This window comes from Cyprinodon tularosa, unplaced genomic scaffold, assembly GCF_016077235.1.
Source record: "Cyprinodon tularosa strain WSP-4 unplaced genomic scaffold, ASM1607723v1 ctg69, whole genome shotgun sequence".
NCBI lineage: Eukaryota > Metazoa > Chordata > Actinopteri > Cyprinodontiformes > Cyprinodontidae > Cyprinodon > Cyprinodon tularosa.
Window position 1 is genome coordinate 1816564 of NW_024039440.1, and position 17743 is coordinate 1834306.

Here is a 17743-nt window from a genome sequence, read left to right on the forward strand (position 1 = left end):
TTCTGTATTTCATTCTTGGATTTTGCTTCTGTTCCCTTTTTGAACCTTCATTAAGTCAACAAAACTCACCTCTGCCTCCTCATCTCTGTATTTGGGTCCCCAACCAACCTCCACCCTACCTTGACAGAAATAGCAGTAGACACCATGAGAAACCAGAATAAATGACTATTTTAGACTCTTGCTGTTCCTTTTTAAAAGCTGTAATTATGGATTCCAACAAAACGCAGGCGATAGCAGCAGCTAGGTGTATCTAATCCTGCTGCAGGCTCGGCAGCTCTTACCTTGGTCACAGCTATATGTCCCGCCTTGAACCCTAACACTGTGACATGATTGGACAACATGTTTTGGGTTGGTCTTAAATGGTTGAAGCGGGAGCGGTACAATGTGCAGTCATCTGTTTCAGAATTTATTAGTAATATCCTGGCAACATGAGCTAATGTCTCTGTTCTGTCCTTATTCCTCGTAGCAGTTTGTTTGAGCTTTTTTTTATTTGGATGTTTCAATGGTAATTCACCTTTTTCATTCATTCAACTCTTTATTCAAATGATCAATTATTATTTAATATATTATATATTAAAAATATCTGCTATGAATCCATTGGTTTCTGATTCACTTGTCTTCAACATAAAAGATAAAACCATGTAAATGTTACTTCAGGTTGACAACGCCAGAGTTGTTTCACAATAAGAGGCCTAAACATAAATAATTTTCTTTTGCTGCAAACTTGAGCTTGAAAGAAAGAGGTGAATAAAAATGGGTATAACCATTGTTACATCAAAACAAAATAAAGAAAAAAGGTTATAACAGCAGACTGAAAGGACATCAAGCAACGACAGGAGAAACAAAACATTAGGACAAGGTGAACAATTCATGACCTGCACATATTTATAGACATGATGCACTTGCACACAGCATATGGACACAACATATGCATCTCACATATACACATAAACCCACTAAATAAACACCTTCTGCTACATAATCATGTCAGATACACACCTTACATCAACACATGACAAGTCACAACACACATGAACAATTTATTGGCAAAAATGGAACCCCATATTTGGAGGGTCATCAATCATGATTCTCATCTGTGATTGAAGCTTTTCTCCTTTGAAGCATTTTATTTTTTATTTTTATGCTTTTTGTGTTGGTTGATTTTTGGGTCAGCAGGCTTTAGAAATTCAGTGGTCCTGCACAGCGTTTGTACCCCTTGCCCACTGTTGGGACCCCATGCATGTACAAATCATCAAAGCTCTATAGAGAAAGGCACCAATCATGAATCAAACTCAGGAACTTACTTTATGCAAGGCAATGGCTCTGAGCTACCACAAATAGGGCACCCCCCCTTACAGCCCCCGAAAAGCACAACTGCATACAGTGAATTTTCAGCTGTTTATATCAGTAATTTGATCAATTTAAACCCATGTGTCTGTATTTTTAGCGAGTACACCTAGCATCTTAACTTTCACTTTGCAATCAGCCACTTCTCTTTGGTCACCTGTTTTTAGGGGGACAAAAATAAAAATAAAAACGTTTCCATGAAAAGAAAATCCCTCAATTTCAAATTCACAAAATAAAATTATGGGATTTTTGAAATACATGGTACATTTAGGAATAAATACAAGGAACAGAATATCAAATCTAGTGTTCAGGGAAAGAGGACAGCAGCTGTGATGACATATGCCATCTCCGGGGGCCACACAACAAAATCGTTTTGGCATCAGCGCTTGTTTGAACGGCTCAGTCCGTTTGACTTGATGTCAGTTTCTACGTCTGCGGCTCATTGGGAAGAAGGGATATTTTGGAAAGCAGATGGTCTTGAAAAGCTTTGGGTGTGATATCAGGGTCCAACGTTTCATTTGGATCTGCAAATCAGAGTTTCAATGTGTGCATGTTATTTTTTTTTTTTGACAGTTTACATTAGAGGCCTTTAATGTGGACTTTCTACTATACTGACAAGGTACTGCAGGGGGGTTGTGAAACCTTTTGTTTATTATTTATTTATGTTTATATTTTTAAATGGGAAGTATATTTTAAAACCCTGAAGACCCCTTTGTTTGAATGGTTTGTATGACTAAAAATTTACCATAGGTAATTTCTTTTTTTTTTTTTTTTAAACAGTAAGAAAATTCTTTCCAACTCATATTCTTATTACTGTGTTTGTCTGCATTATGAGTAGATAATATAGACTTTAAATCTTGATTTTTATAGTTGACACAAATTCATTGATTCCTTGATTTAACAAGGCAATATATAGAGATGCATGATATCTGTATTTTAACTATGGCGCTGATGGCTGGCCTGATTGGTCATTTCATTCACCTGTCTGACCCACCTGCTCCTGCTTCTATTTAAACTCCTTGGTCCCAGCCATCAGTGCCAGATAATTCTTGAGCTAGTGGTTTAAAGAGTTTTCAAGCATTACTAATAGTGTTCTGTTTGCCTGATCCTGACCTGATTCTGTGTTTGGACTTTTGAGCTTGCCTGCCCCTGTCTGATCTGTTTGCCTGGCCTGTCTTCAGACTCCTGTTGGATTCTTCAGTGGACTGAGCCTGAATGTGCTTCTTGACTTTGCCCTGTTGATCATCTTGCCTTCCTTCGTCAGCTCGGACCTTATCTCCTGTCAGTTATGCACCCTTCTAGGCTTCCACGTCTGGAACTCTCTGGCAGCATCTGCTCTGTCTTGTGAGCTGACCCGCTGGAATCATCCTCATTCTCTGAACATGGACTGAACTGTAAAACCATGTTAGTGACTCACGTGTTCATAATTCAATTCAATTCAGTTAATTTATATAGCGCCAATTCACAGCACATGTCATCTCAAGGCACTTTACAGTTCACCAGATCATACAGTCAATTGATTCAAAATTTCTATCTAATGAAAACCAGTTGATTGCATCGACTCATTGGCTCGAATACAATCCCTCACACTAAGCATGCTTGTAGTAACAGTGGACAGAAAAAACTCCCTTTTAACAGGAAGAAACCTCCAGCAGAACTAGGCTCAGTGTGAGCGGCCATCTGCCGAGGACAACTGGAGTTCAAGGAGAAAGAAGCATATGGTGTACAGGATATCTTCTATAAGAAGCATAGAGAGGATATCCTGTACACCAATGTTTTAAAACTCCTGTCTTGTGCAGTCATTCCAAATAGCAGCTTGGCTAGCTGTTTCTGAAATGTTAAACAACATCCAAATCACTAACATTTTTACATCAGCATTTCTCATGTGTCAGATTCATGCATTAGTTGGGTGCATGTGGCCTGATGGTGCTGCAGGCATTATCGTCCCTTGTTTGTTAAAAAAAAAATAAAAACAGGGGCCTTTTATATCAGCGAGTTATATTGATGGAATTTCCAATGTCCAATATTAAGTTTTAAAGCTTATATTGGTAGCTGCTAATAACATGATGCCGTTAATATTGTGCATCCCTACAAAATGACACACTTCACTGTGGGGACTTGTGGTTTTATAGAGACAACAGCCATTTAAGCAGAAGGTATCTTTCTTCGTGTCAAGCATTGTGTTTAAGTGTGCCCTCTGCTCATTTTACATGGAGGTTAGTGTTAAGGTCTGCATGCCAGATGAAATTCAGTCTGATGTCCAAATAAGAATAACTTGGTTAGCGTGTTTGAGAGAAAGAAGTACTTAACGGTAACTACAAAACTAAAAGCTATCCCGAGTCTTGGATGATGGTGAAACAAAAGCAGAAATATTAGCTGTAAGCCGGTATCGCTTTCTTAAAGCTAAATCAGTTAGATTTAATTAGGTTGCACTTATTGCATTCTTTGTTAGCAATGTAATATGACTGACAGTTGGTCCAGGAACAAGTTTGGACTCTATCCAATTCCTTCTATGCCTAATGTGTGTTCCCAGAATCTGTAACTCACCTCTTGCAGTCTGTCGGTATCACCGGGTTTCAGGGTTTTGGTATGTCGCACCATCTGGGGTAAAAAAGAACCTGCTGAATTTAATGATAGAAATTATATATAGATGGTGGATTCTACTGAAATGGTGCTTTGTAAAGTGTAAACAAAGAAAAAAATTATAATTTTTATCATGTGCCTCTTTTTCAAAAAGGTTTCAATGAGTACAGGGTTTAAAAAACATGCATATAAAACGGACGAAAGGGTCCGCCCCTCCTTTTGTTAGCCTGAAATGCCCCATACCTGTATGGGGCATACCTGCAACAGGCATGCTGTTGGTCCGTTTCAATTTTCATGTTTTCTAAAGGCTTTGTTGGGTTCTGTATAAAGCTTCAAACTCAACACTATTTTTGACATTTTGAATTGAAAAGCTTCCTGGATGGGAAGCGAAATGGCTTCAAACTTGAAAACAAAATCCAGTGGATTGTTTTTTAACCTTTTTTTGGAATGACTATGACCTGGATGACTGAGAATCTTTGCCAGCATAACTCAAATAGACATTTACTAGTAGAATGCATGTTACTAGAAACAACAGAATAAGAGAGATTTGTTTTAGCAAGTGATCGAGCCGAGTATTTAGTACACATTTACTCCCTTTTTAAAGTGCTTAATGTATATTGAACTATTATGACAGCCGTAGTGGAAGAGGCAGTTCTAGCCCAATTTTATTAGTGGTGAATGGGTGGGGCCAGGGTTTTTTTTTTCATGGGGGCACAGAGAAAAAGAATAACGAAAAGAACAGGGCAAAAGTTCATCATTTAATAAATCAAGAGAGTCAAAAAGCCACTCATGGCTCTGGAAACCATGGAGATGAAGACTTTGATCATATCTCAATATCTCAAAGGTGCAACATCTTAATTTCTTAAACATTTACATATAAAAAAAAACACATTTAGAAAAATTACATTGGTCGAAGGGATTAATTAGTTTCAGTTCCTGTGCCAACATAGGAATAAAAAAACTGATTTGGTATTATAACTACAGTAGAGTGGCCAACGGGGTCAGGCCCGGTTCCAATGGTTGTAATGGCCTCTTTTTAGAGCTGCCCAAGCGTAGTAGCCTATCATATAACTAACTGAGGCAATACCATCAGAATTTGGTGATGCATGGAAACTTCTTTGAAAAATGCCAATAAGAAATTGGGTTTTGTAGTAGAAAATCAATATCCTCTTCCAAAATGCCTACTGGATTATTCATATTCTGGGCCAAAGGAAATAGGGTTTATCCCCCAAAACTTGACGTTCCCTCTATCCGATCATTGTTGTACTCTACTCCATCCCAATTTAAATTTTTCAAATATAAAAGCTAGTCAGACAGAATATAATATTTTAGGACATCATTGTACCAGCATGTTACAAAAGCCAACAAAAAGGAAACTCATATCTTTGTTTTAAAACTAATTGTTCTTACTTCTCTTATTTTCTATTGACATCAATTTCATGGATGATCAATGTTCCTTCTCTAATCTCACTGGTTGGACAGTGCTTGAATAGAAAGTAAAGCTAGCGACCTGTTTTAACTGAGGTCCTTGTAGTTGCTAGCTAATGTGTGCAGCCATTTATATAAATGCATAGAGCACAAGTTCAAGACTTGAGCAATTGATATTTTAGCTTACATCTTAAACTTTAGGTGAAAATATAAACATTTCATTTAAAAAAACCTAACAACTAAGATTACTGGCACAAAAGTTATTAGTTAGTGCAGTTACACCTTTGGCCAAAAGTCAGAAGCTAGCATCTAGCAGCTGAAACTTTATAAATATGCTGGTGGCACATTCGCATTTTGACCTAACTGTGATGATTGGTAGAAATAAATTAAAGGTGAAATTCCAAAAAGTTTAAAACTTGTAAACAAAGCCCAGTGGATTGTTGTTGTTTTTTTCGTAATTTTTTTAATGACTATCACCTGAATGACTGAGAATCTTCACCAGCTTAAAGTCGTTGGGAAGCGGCTTTTCCAACGATTATAGTTCCGAGTTCTCCCGAGCCGTGCCCGATTTTACACGAGTGAACAAAGTGAATGTGATTGATCGATTATGAAGGGGGCGGGATTGTTGTGGTGAAAGGTTCGCAAGCAAGTTTGGTTGTGGCCGGTGTCTCGGAAGCATCTTGCTAACCAGTTAGCAACTTAGTGCTTGTAGGTAACCAATGGGAAATTACATTGGGACCAAGTAACATTTCGCAACGTCACTGTCAAGGAACGCTATGGACAGTGGAAACATGCAAGAGGAGGAGAGTTTTGTGTCAGAGGTTGTGGATGAGTCTCCTCTGTCATACATTTTTTATTTAGAGGAGGAAAGCGGGGATGAAGTTGTTATGGAAGAGGACGCCAGGGCAGCAGAAGCTTCGATTGGTGTAGAAGGCTTACAGCTGTACACGTTTGAGCCCTTGCCTCGCAATGCTGCCAGTTCTGTTAGTTCTACGTCCATCCCTGTGAACACTGGGACGGAACTCATACATTTTTCTTATTCCAACCGTTGCGTATATTAGCTGCGACATGTGAATCATGATGCTATGACCGAAAAATTTAATTGACAGATGACCGTTGATATATGATTGGCCGAATTTAGGCTTACAAGCTGACATATAACTAACCGGTCTGCATATAATAACGAAAAAAGAAAACTGATTTTAAGACAGAATTCTTTTTTAAATAGAAATTTTCTCACTTTTGGGACAATATGGTCTGATAAAGAGTACATTTATATACATGTTTAAGCCAGATTGATTTGAAATTTAAATATGACTTCCCTACGACTTTAAAGGTGAAAAGTCTTATTCCACTTCTAAGACAGGATTATTTTACATTTCCAGCTAGAAAACAACGATGATGATGCTTTTTATATATAAATCTTATTGTAAAAAATATACATAAATTAAGTAGAAGATATTTTTAGCTATCGGTTTGTAATGGCAGCTAAAACTATTTCTAAACATGTGTAACACTTTAAATGGTTAGCTGATGCTAAAATTATAACTCCACTAACATAGCCTATGGGGGGACCAAGTGTGTGAATAATTTATTTGTATTTTTTATTATTATCTGGATTTTTTTGTATAAAATTACAAAATCCTGGTAAATACCAGAACAACACAGTCAAAGTAATGGGGTTACAAAGAAGTGATCAGGAGGCCTCTTGCACTTTGTTGGTGTTTGGCGGCACTTAGTGGTGAATCTCAGCCAGTGAGAGGATTTACATAGATTATATTAAATCAGGCTTTGCCTTATCGCTGCCAAAAGGCTCCTCTAGTATTTGGCACATTACTGATCATGAGAATCATAAGATTTACCTGCTAATACCAACAATAACACATAAATTTGTAAGGTACCCACAACAGCTTGTTTACAAACAGATGCAAACAATTGCCTGCTGCAATGGGTGCATGATGTAATGGAAACAATGATTCTACTGGGACAGACTTTCTAACCAGGAATAAAGGGCTAAGCATGAGGCAGCTGATCCCTACACATACTTAAATGCCATTTTCTTTCTACTAAACTTTTGCGAAGGTTACATTATTCTTGGTTCTGACAGCATTATTCCCTGACATTTTGTTACAAATAACTTTCTAGGAATACTATGGAAAAGGAATCCCATGATCTTTAGAATAAAGGCAAGTGCCTGACGTAATATTGAGCAGCTTCATTTAGCACATTGCACTTAAACTATTAAAAAATTCCACTTCATATTTTTTTCCAATAAATAAGTCACACATGCTGGTCAGGTGAGCAGAATCTCACAAAATGATGCACATCCTGGATGTCCACACATTCTCAAGGCCACGTCCATTCAATTCAGGCTTATTCACTTCATCAAATACTCCGCTGTCAATCATTTCCCTCTGCCAGCAGACTGAGACTGCGCCTGTGCTAAACTCTTTGAAGAATTTCTCATCCTTGGCATCAAGCTTGACATCCTTGATCTCAGAGTTGTCCCTAAAGTCTTCAGTGTCTTTGGAGTAAACCACATCAGGTTTTGGCACCCAGGGGGGCTCCACCAGCCCCGCTTCCAAACGGTTGAAATTGATACTCTTGAAGAACGTGTGAGTCCTTGGGTCGTCATCTTTACTGTTAAAAAAACAAACACACACATTCATGACTTTTAGCTCTCTTCAGTGGTATCATTGATCTAACTTGAAATACATGGGTTTTGGGTGCCCAGCTTAACTTAAACAAAACATTAATATAACACATTATGTACATGAATGCTAAACATTTGGGGTAAGTAAAAGTTATTCCTGTTTCTGTTGTTAAGGGATCATAAAGCAAGAAACCTATATTAAAAAAAAAGGATGTAAGCATTTAATTTCAAATGTCACTGTACGAAAAGCATAGTCAACAATACATAATATTAATAACAACCTGATGTCCCATTGCAAGTTGCACTCTACCCACCCTAATCATGAGTGTCAGGCATAATTCTAGCTGGACCTTTGACCTTTCTTCCTTCCAGAATTGGTAGGTCTGTTTAAATTGGTTAGTTTTTCTACCACAAATCAAGCTTCATGTTTATTTCTCCGAAATTCTGGACTACAAGTTTCCATTTAGGTCTAAAACTGAGATGCAGTCACAGCATCTCAGGAACGGAACTCTGTCCCTAAGAAAATCAGAGAACTTACAACATACACTATTTTCAAAGAGCATCTAAAAAAACTGGCTCATAACACATCAGTCATGTCAGCATTAGTTGAATGTCTATTATTAACAAGCCATGCTGCCACTTGTGTCTCTGTTGTATATTTGTATGTGTACATGTATATATATATATATATATATATATATATATATATATATATATATATATATATATATATATATATATATATATATATATATTGTTTAAATGTTTTATTCTATTTTATTAACTTAAAATCTATAGTCCAGCAAACCCTTATTCTGTAGTTTGAAATCAATTTTGAAGAGTTATAGCTGTTTTTATTTCTTTTTATATTTGTCATTGTAGAATGCTTACTGTTGTTTTCTTTTTAGACAATTTTTTAGACAATTTTAAGATCTGTCCAGGGACAACAGATGAAAATTAGCCTTTTGGCTAATTCTGGTGCGTTTGCAGGAATGCTTTTTAATGTACACCGTCCCTGTCAAAAAAAAAAGAAGAAAAAAAGACAAAATAGACTTCAGTTAGACCAATACATCAGCTGCCAGATATTTTGAGTTGTTACAGTTCCAGTTCCATTGTAAATGCTTTGTTTGATTGTTAATAAATGTCTCTCTTTGATTAAATGGAGTTCCGTGTTACATTTATTATCATTGTCTATTTTATGTCATGTAAATGAGGGGCAAAAATGTTTAGATTTGCTTAAATAGATGTCAAAATAATCAGTATTAGTCTTAAAAACCTGCATTGTGAGATCTCTCCATCAGCCCCAAACTGTCACTCTTAGAAAAATGAGTTTTGTTCTTTTAACAGCATAACTGGAAGCTCCACAGTTTAAATCGATCATAAACGAGAAGCCATTGGATGGTACACAGTGAAAAAATTTCCCTCTGTCATTGACTGACAGGTTGTTGACCCCAAAAAATCAGTCCCTGCTTTAAAACCAACACCTACTTAGCAAAGCTAAGTTTTGCAGCTGCCCTCCTGGGTAAGCCAAATGCCTTCTGGGGAAATGTTGCAGCAACGCCATTGTTGGTCCCCCTTCCACCATCTGAGCTCCAACAGCCCCATTCGTCACATCAAAATGCAAACAGCAAAGTCCCTTTTAGCTCCCAATAACCTCTCTAGTTTGTTAGTCCATCTGCAAATTTAAACACAATGTAGAAGGTGAAATATTCAGTCTATCAGCACTAATCTGATTGGATCACTTCACTAAGGTATCATAGATGTGACTGTATTAGTTGTAGTTCAGTAAAGTTTTACAATCAAAGGAGAGAGAAAGCCATGTTGTCAGAGCTAAAGGTTTTTGGAATAACTATGACCTGGATGACTAAGAATCTTCACCAGTACACAGGATGGATGGAAAAAATTTGTTGATAAAAAAAAAACATTTTTAAAGCACATGTTGCCTCGATTCTCGGAAACAAAAGAAGCAGATTTTGGTTACATTTACAGTCAGTTTTATAGTTATCAATACTTTAAATGACTTTTACTGTTTCTGCTGAGAGTGCTTATCTATCTAAAGATGTGAAATCACTTTTTAACAGGGCTAATTCACGTTTTTAATAAGCTTTTTTTTTCTTTTTTTTTTGGCTTCTTTAGTTTTTAACTTAACTTTTAACGTAGTAACATATCACTTACAATTGACGACATTAGATTACTGCCGGTATTTTATAAAGCAGTTACACTCAGCTTTAAGACAGAGTGACAGGATCTAGCAGACCTTGCGAATCACAGCTGACCTCATAATTTTGCCTTGTTTGCTGCAAAGAGGTGTTTATATCGAAGTTCCCAAAAATTGTAACTTTGGCAATAAAGGGTTAAGGTATTTGAAAGATTTAGGATATTATTCATGTTGTTTATTTTGTGTGGAATGGAGAAAAACCACAATAGATACAAAAGCTGCGGGTCAAAAATGTCCGGTGAATAGAATATTTGTTTTTGGAACATTTAAAGTAGAGAATTTTGAGAAAATAAAAAAAAACATCAAATGATGCATACAGTAGATATAAAAAAATGAACAAATTAACATTAAAGAAAGGAAAAAGAATTTATAAACTTGAATTTCTTTAGAGAAAAAATTAGGACACCCGATATCAATTCCGACTTGAAATGAGTTAGATAATAATTAGATCTGGGTCTGTAAACAAGTTGATTCTAAAAGTAGATCTCAAAATGCTTAATGCATAATCGCAATACAGCATGTTCTTACTACTGCTGAGTGCTTGACTCAGAAAGAGATTGCATGAGTTGAACTTTCAGGGTAGGTATGGAAGAAGGGAACATTTGCTTTCTAAGAAAGGCAGAGAGAATATAGACAAATAGCACAACTTTTAGGATACTGTTCTTTAGAAAGATAGATGTGTAAAGGGAAAACAGCAGCTTTGTTTCCTGTTAAAATAAAATAAAAAATGCAGCCACTAAAGAAATGAACCTCATTAAGCTGTAAAGCAAAGAGCAGGAGGTGTCATGGTGTGGGAATGCGTTGCTGCTGCAGGACCCTCAACATGAATTCAGAGGCTGTTTGGATAAAATGTCTGAGAATCAACGTTAAACATTAGCGGACTCCGCAGCATGAAATTCCATGTGTTTCTTTACATTTTACCTCATTTTTTGTTGGACTACTGAGTCCGCATACTCTTACCGGCAACCAAGGCGGAACAGAACCTTCTTCTTGAGGAGGTGGTTGATTATATCTTTGGTTGGACCCTCGAAGCGCTTGTCTTCAAACTTGCAGTCATCCTCCAGAGTGCGACGAGTCACCTCGCTGCTCTGCACCTTCTCCCTGAAGTCTTTAAAAGGCAAACGACCAGCCACCATCTCATAAATGCTGCAACCCAGAGCCCACCAGTCCACAGATGTGCGGTAGTACTCCTGCTTCAGAACCTCTGGAGCCATGTAGCCAGTCGTACCAGCCTGCAACACAAGCGGCGAAATGGAAGGAAATAATCAGTGAAGGCTGATGGAGGGAAAAGAAAAAAAAGAGGATGAGAGGTTTATAAATATAAAGGAAGCTTTTGGTTTAAATGGCTAATTGTTTATTTAAAAAAACAACAGAAAATTAGAGCAGAACTTTAGAAAATTATTAGAAGGAAAAAGTTTGGAAGAGATGAGTCGCAATTTGGGGGAGATTATCAGTGTTTCAAGAGATGCAAAACAAACATGTATGCAGGACATGGTTACATGGACATCCATGGATATGCATACCTTGTGTTAAACCATTCTTAAACCAGAAATAATGTCAAAAGGTCCAAAACTAAAAGGGATTAGAATAAGTTACTTCAGCTCAACGTCTTGATTGATCAATCTTTGAATGAAGTCATGCTTAAAATGTTACATTTTAAAGTAATCTCCGACGGAAGCAAGAATATGTATTTAATAGTTAAATTAATAAATGAAAAAAATATATATTATCTATTATTTATGTATTTAAAGCATGCATTGCATTTACAATAAGAAATCTTGTCCATATTTAATTTGTTGGATATGTGGCAGTTCTGGTTTTCCATACCTGCTCCAGTTTCAACTAATCTTATTTATAGATTTCTTCTTGTGTGAAATGTTAAGATCGAAGCCCAAAATGTTATGGTCAAAATCTGTCTTAAGCAGTTGAGGCTATACAGCAGGGTTGTATATTAATTTGCCTCCTATGCAGATGTGGATCTCAAATCAGTCAAATTCAAAACATTTGTTAGGATATTTATCATCGGTGATGTGTGAGTTTATAACACCTTAATATTAGCGGCCTGTTGTGTTTCAGAACTGATGTTTTCCACAATAGTTTATCTAATTAAGACAGTTCCTCTGTCTGAATTTACAGTTATAATCTTCATTCTGTACGTGGCAAAAATTTGGAAATGGAATGAGAGCGGGGTGTCCTTCAGCTAAGAACAAAGTGTAATATTTTGATAAGGTTGGAGCCAAGGATGTCTACTCATCTGCTAACGAGAATGATGTGATGATGAGGCATATAGGAGATGTGTAAAATGTCTTTTTATCTATTAATCGCAGCCACTTGCTAAGAGGTGAGCCTAGAGGAGAACAGCTGTCTTCTGTAAACTCTAAGCAACTTCTCTGATTTGAGTGAGATTACAATTTATTTATATCAAAATCTGTTTTCATGTCTCCTGGTTATTTAATACATATAAGTTATGAAGTTTTATTTAAAGAGTTTGTTCCGAGTGATCTCTTTTCAGGAAAAAGAACCGGAGAGATAGATTTTCAAGGTGCATACACAGACTCATTGTCAGATTCATTTTAACGAACAAGCATGTAAAGCTATATTTTATATCTGGTATTTGTGGGGCAAGAATAAGTCAGCCAAAGCCAACATGCTACCAGATCTGCTGTACATTTCTGAGTCAGCGAGGGCCATGATTGAGCATTAGATCAGCCGTCTTTTAATCAGATTACTTCACGGGGTCATGCTCTCTGCTGCAACTGGAAGGAGTAACATCGTCTCTGCTCCAGCTTGGAGGTTTGCAATGGCAACTGAACAAAAAGAGGTAAGGTAAGAAGGGAAGAGGATGCATCATGTCTGAAGACGATCTACTGAATGGGTCACTGATGCTACTTTGCAGGATACAGCCACACAAACCATGTAGGTACTAACCCTCTGGCAGATCATTTTTCCTTTGGGCAGCTCCACAGCCAGTCCCAGGTCTGACAGTCGGCACTGGCCCTTCCCATCCAGCAGCACGTTCTCAGGCTTTAAATCTCGGTACACAATGTCCATAGAGTGCAGGTGGAGGATGCCGGTGACAATCTGGGCTGCGTAATAAACAACTCGCTCCATGCGGATGCCTCTCTTGCCCAACTCGTAGATGTGAAAGCCGAGGTCTCCCCCTGACATCAAGTTCATAACCAGGCACAGGTGGTTTTTGCTTTGGTAGGCGTAGGCCAGGTTTACAATGAAGGCGCTGTTGACCTTCTCCAGGATCTGCTTCTCCAGAAGGGCCAGTCTCTCGCCTCCTTTCTTCTTCAGACGCTTTTTATTCAGCTTCTTGCAGGCGTACATCTGACCCGTGTGTTTGACCTGTACTGCACACACCTGGCAGACAGAACAACATAGAATTGATTTAATTTCATTGTATTTATTTTTATTACCGTAGTACCACTGATCTTTTGAGCATCCTGAAATTTTTCTCTCTGCTAATTTTCTCCTTTCAATATTACCGTCTGAAGGCTGTGTTAGCTTAAAGAAGAAAGCGGGGAAAGTTTTGGGATCTTAGTAAAAAAAAGTCAAAAGAATAAACTTCTTGCATGAATTTAAATTTGACGCAAGGACTTGTCAATCATTACTTCTAATTTGTTTTTATTAATGCACATAGATACATCATGAGCTTTTATTGCTTAATGTTTATAAATATATTAATTTGAACTTTTAATTAGTTATCTGAAACAGTGTTTTTAAAGAGTGAAGTGATTGTACAACAAAAAGACATTTTTGTTTGTTTTTTAAAACAATAGGGTATACCATTTTTTATTATTTGTAAAGCTTCTTTGTAAAGTTTCAAAGTCATGTGAACCCCCCCCACATGATTTTTAACATGTTCCTACAGCACTGCAGCATGATGCTGCCGCTACCATGCTTGAACATTGGTTTTAAGCTTAAAAGCTAAACTTAATGCTGTCAAGCATACATGTGGTATTCTTAATTTACTCAAATAAAAGCTGATGAATCCAATTATTGGTTTTCCACTGTTTCAAAAAAATCTTTGAGATAAGGCCAAGGATGAGGGAGGTCTTGTTGGTCTCCTTCTCCATCTCCCAATACGCTCTCACCTGTGTGCGACCTTTCAGACATTTTAACATCTTTTTCTGAATCCGACATTGTAGCATGGCATAGACAATGCACGTTTGCAGTTTGAAGAACACCTGCTTGCTTCTGATGATTTCATTCAGCTAACCAATGAGTGTTTGCGTTATATGACTCATCCAATCACACTAGTTTTCACTAGATGTAGTAAAAAAGTAATGGAGTAAAGTATAGATGCCTAAAAAGTGTAATTAAGAACAGTAACAAAGTATTTGTACTGCGTTGCTTGACACTTCTGCTTACAAATTAAAATATATATGATTATTGTAATTTGTGTCAGAATGACAAACAGACAAGCAAAGACCAGTGTAAACTTCTCTGAGACAAACTAATCTTTGGAGAACAGTTATAATGATTTGAGTTTTCTGCCTTTAAAGGTGGAAAACCTGCCAGACAGCCTAAAGCACAGGTGACCACATTTATTCTCTCAACTCTTTCAAAACGACATCTGAGGATGACCTGAACTCTCCCTGTGACTGATGCATCTGCAGAGCAGAGCTTTACCAAACTCAGATTAATATATATATATATATATATATATATATATATATATATATATATATATATAATTTTTTTTTTTTTTTTTGCAAATCTATTAATAATTGGACAGCCAAAGGTTCCTTGAAAAACCGTTTTTTTTACTTAATTAAACCTAGTGAAACTAAAACTTTTCAACTTGAGGAGTTCTGGATTGAGCATATTGACAGATGAAAAGTTTTTTTTTAAATCTTAAATGTAAAATATTAATTTTCTTTATTTTATTTTGATATAATGACTGCTCTAAGTGGGTCGCTCTGTCAGCTGAAGCCATGTTTTAGAGTCTCTATACTCCAGTTAATGATTAATCGCTTACTAAATTAGTTGATGATTATTTCAATAATCGGTTAATCTTGATTAGTCCGATTCATTTTTTCAGCCCCAATTTCAGCAGTGACTTTGCAAAAAAAAACTGGAGTGGAACATTGTATTGTAAAAGCTCATGGGTGTGGGAACGGCTATCTTTTCAAATAGAGCTGTAAGGGCTAATTATTTTATTTTAATTTTCATTCCATTTTCTTTTTGGCTTCATGAAACTTTTTATTCTCCTTATATGAGAAAATTATCAACATTGTATGTTTGATTTGATTATGTCTGTTTTTGTATGATTTATTATTTTACTTATCAAAGCATTTTTAATTTGTCATTCATGCACTACAGATTAGTTTTGTATATTGCTCTTGCATTATGAACCAAAAAGTGTAAACCACATAACCCTTTATTATTGGCTCATAATAATGGCTAAAATTATCTAATTTATGTTTTTTTTCATTACATTATATTAACAAATACTATTCTTAGAAGATTAAGTTGTTTTCTTTTTTTAATGAATTTCAACATTTAAGTTTCAAAACAAAACAACATTAAAGAACCGGGAATATGTAGTTAGATCTATACTTGTTTTGCCATTTGCTTGAATGCTATGTTTTCATTTTTTACATTAATATTGTGTAGAGGAAAATATATCATTTCTCTTAAGAAAAACTTTTATGTTCAGTCCTTACTTTAACTCTGTAAAACCCGTGAAATTATTTTAATACAAATTAAAAATGTTTAAACTGGAGTTGTCATTAAACATTTAAATAATAAATATTTAAATTAAAATAAATTATTCGTATGATATGTGATGCATTAGGCATTTCCATATAATGTTTTTTTTTTTTTTATAAATTTTCTGTTCTTTCTTTTTCACCTTGTGTCTGGTTATATAAATCAGGATTTTCAAAAAACAAACATTTCCCACTGATGATGATGAGGAGGACTCAAAAATTAACTTGATGTTAAAGGCTTAAAAACTAAAGATGCAAATAAACCATGTGTTGTTGAAAGTTGCAACCAGCTTCCTATTGGAGATATTGTACAAAAATAATAAGTTGACTTTTATTTAAAGCTCATGCAATATGTACCAGTTTTATTTAGCTGGGCTCAGGGTAAAATGGCTCTTTTTACTGCAAAAGTTGCAGAACCCTGGGCTTAGATGGTGCATGCAATTGGGAGACTGTAAACAGCAAGAGCTTTAGTAGATTTATAGTGAGCATATGAATGATCTGATCATCTAAACATTGATTGCAGCAATATTATTGGTAGAAACAAAATAGTTTTTTGATAGGGACCCCAATAAAGGCTCTGATTGGCCAAGAGTGAAAGCCCTGCAGGCAATCTGAAATCCCTCACTACACAGTTTATTATGTTTAGCACGTGTGCTATGCTGACAGGCACATAGTATTTATTTGGCAGGGGGGGGTTCCACATATCTGGCTCAGGCCCTGATCCCAGCCTATATTTTAGTTACATGTTTACTTCAAGGTAAGTTTTTAGCAATTTCCTTGTAAATGTAGTTCAATGTATTATCTTATTTATTCTCATAAGACCTTTAGTACTGACCTCACCAAAGCCACCTCTGCCCAAAGTCCTGAACTCGAAAAAATATCTGTCAGTAATCTTCTGCCTCTCACATTCCTTCCACTGCAGAAAGTGGTAAAAGAAGGGGCTTTTCAGGTACTCCAAAAAAGGTTTTCCTTTCAGGTAATTTCTGGTTGCATCTCTCATCTGCTCCATGGCTGCCTCATCGTTTTTTCCTGCGAGAGCCATGATCATCTTCACATCCTCTGCTGTGAGGTAGGAGAGGAACGTGTGAGACTGAGGCTGACAGAACTTTGAAAGTATCCTCTGTTTAGTCTTGTCTTTGTTTCCGTCCTCAGCAAAGCTCCAGTGGCTCAGCTCCTTCAGGAACTCAGCAGCAGCCACACACTGTGGGTCAGAAGTCAGGAGAAACTGCTCAAACAACCTTCTCCCGATAGGCTGCTGCTCACAGAGCGACTCGTATGTCTTCTCGGCTGCTGTCCGAGGAGCAGTGGACTTCTTTGGCTTGGGCAGCGTCAGGGGCACTCGCTGCATTCTCAGCTTGTTCCGATCAACCTCCAGGGCTCTTAGGTAGGCTGTGTTGGCCACCAAGCTGTCCACACCCACCAGGTCATCCATGGGTGGATGTATCCTGTGGTATACAGCGTTAAAAAACTAAGAACACTTACATTCACCCATCTGAGAGTTTGAGGCACCAGAGAGACCATCAAGATCCAACATCCTGATCATTCTCTGCTTCTTATCCCACACGGCTTTGCACGTTTTTGTGAAGACGGCACATGGGGAAAGCAACTTATGTGGTTTGAACTTAAGAGGATTTAGACCGGTCTATTATTAGGAGATGCAAAGTGGTTGTGTGCATCGACTGAACTGCCACTCTGATAGATGGTGCAGTTTTCAGAGAAATGTCTGTGCAGTTATAATAATCCTGCAATAATAATCAGCTTTACATGCATTAAAACACCCAATTCAAATAAATA

At 36.8% G+C, this 17743-nt stretch overlaps 1 protein-coding gene across 1 annotated transcript; it reads right to left on the reverse strand.

Annotated features, from left to right (window-relative positions):
• Nucleotides 1–6619: 6619 nt before the first annotated feature.
• Nucleotides 6620–17729, reverse strand: grk7b (G protein-coupled receptor kinase 7b). Its single transcript, XM_038268014.1, has 4 exons — nt 16785–17729; nt 13158–13595; nt 11190–11461; nt 6620–7998 (listed from the first exon to the last, which is right to left on the reverse strand). Exons 1-4 carry the CDS (start codon nt 17379–17381, stop codon nt 7668–7670), a joined length of 1638 nt encoding a protein of 545 aa, XP_038123942.1. The 5' UTR covers nt 17382–17729; the 3' UTR covers nt 6620–7667.
• Between the last annotated feature and the right edge of the window lie 14 nt (nt 17730–17743).

Bases quoted from the DNA above. Each gene is read 5' to 3' on its own strand.
- grk7b (XM_038268014.1), bottom strand. From the start codon at position 17,381: ATGGATGACCTGGTGGGTGTGGACAGCTTGGTGGCCAACACAGCCTAC. The intron at 13,596-16,784 runs GTCAGTACTAAA...TCTGTCTGCCAG, and splicing joins GCAGAGGTGGCTTTGGTGAG to GTGTGTGCAGTACAGGTCAA. The intron at 7,999-11,189 runs GTAAGAGTATGC...TTTTTTTAACAG, and splicing joins CTGTTCCGCCTTGGTTGCCG to TAAAGATGACGACCCAAGGA.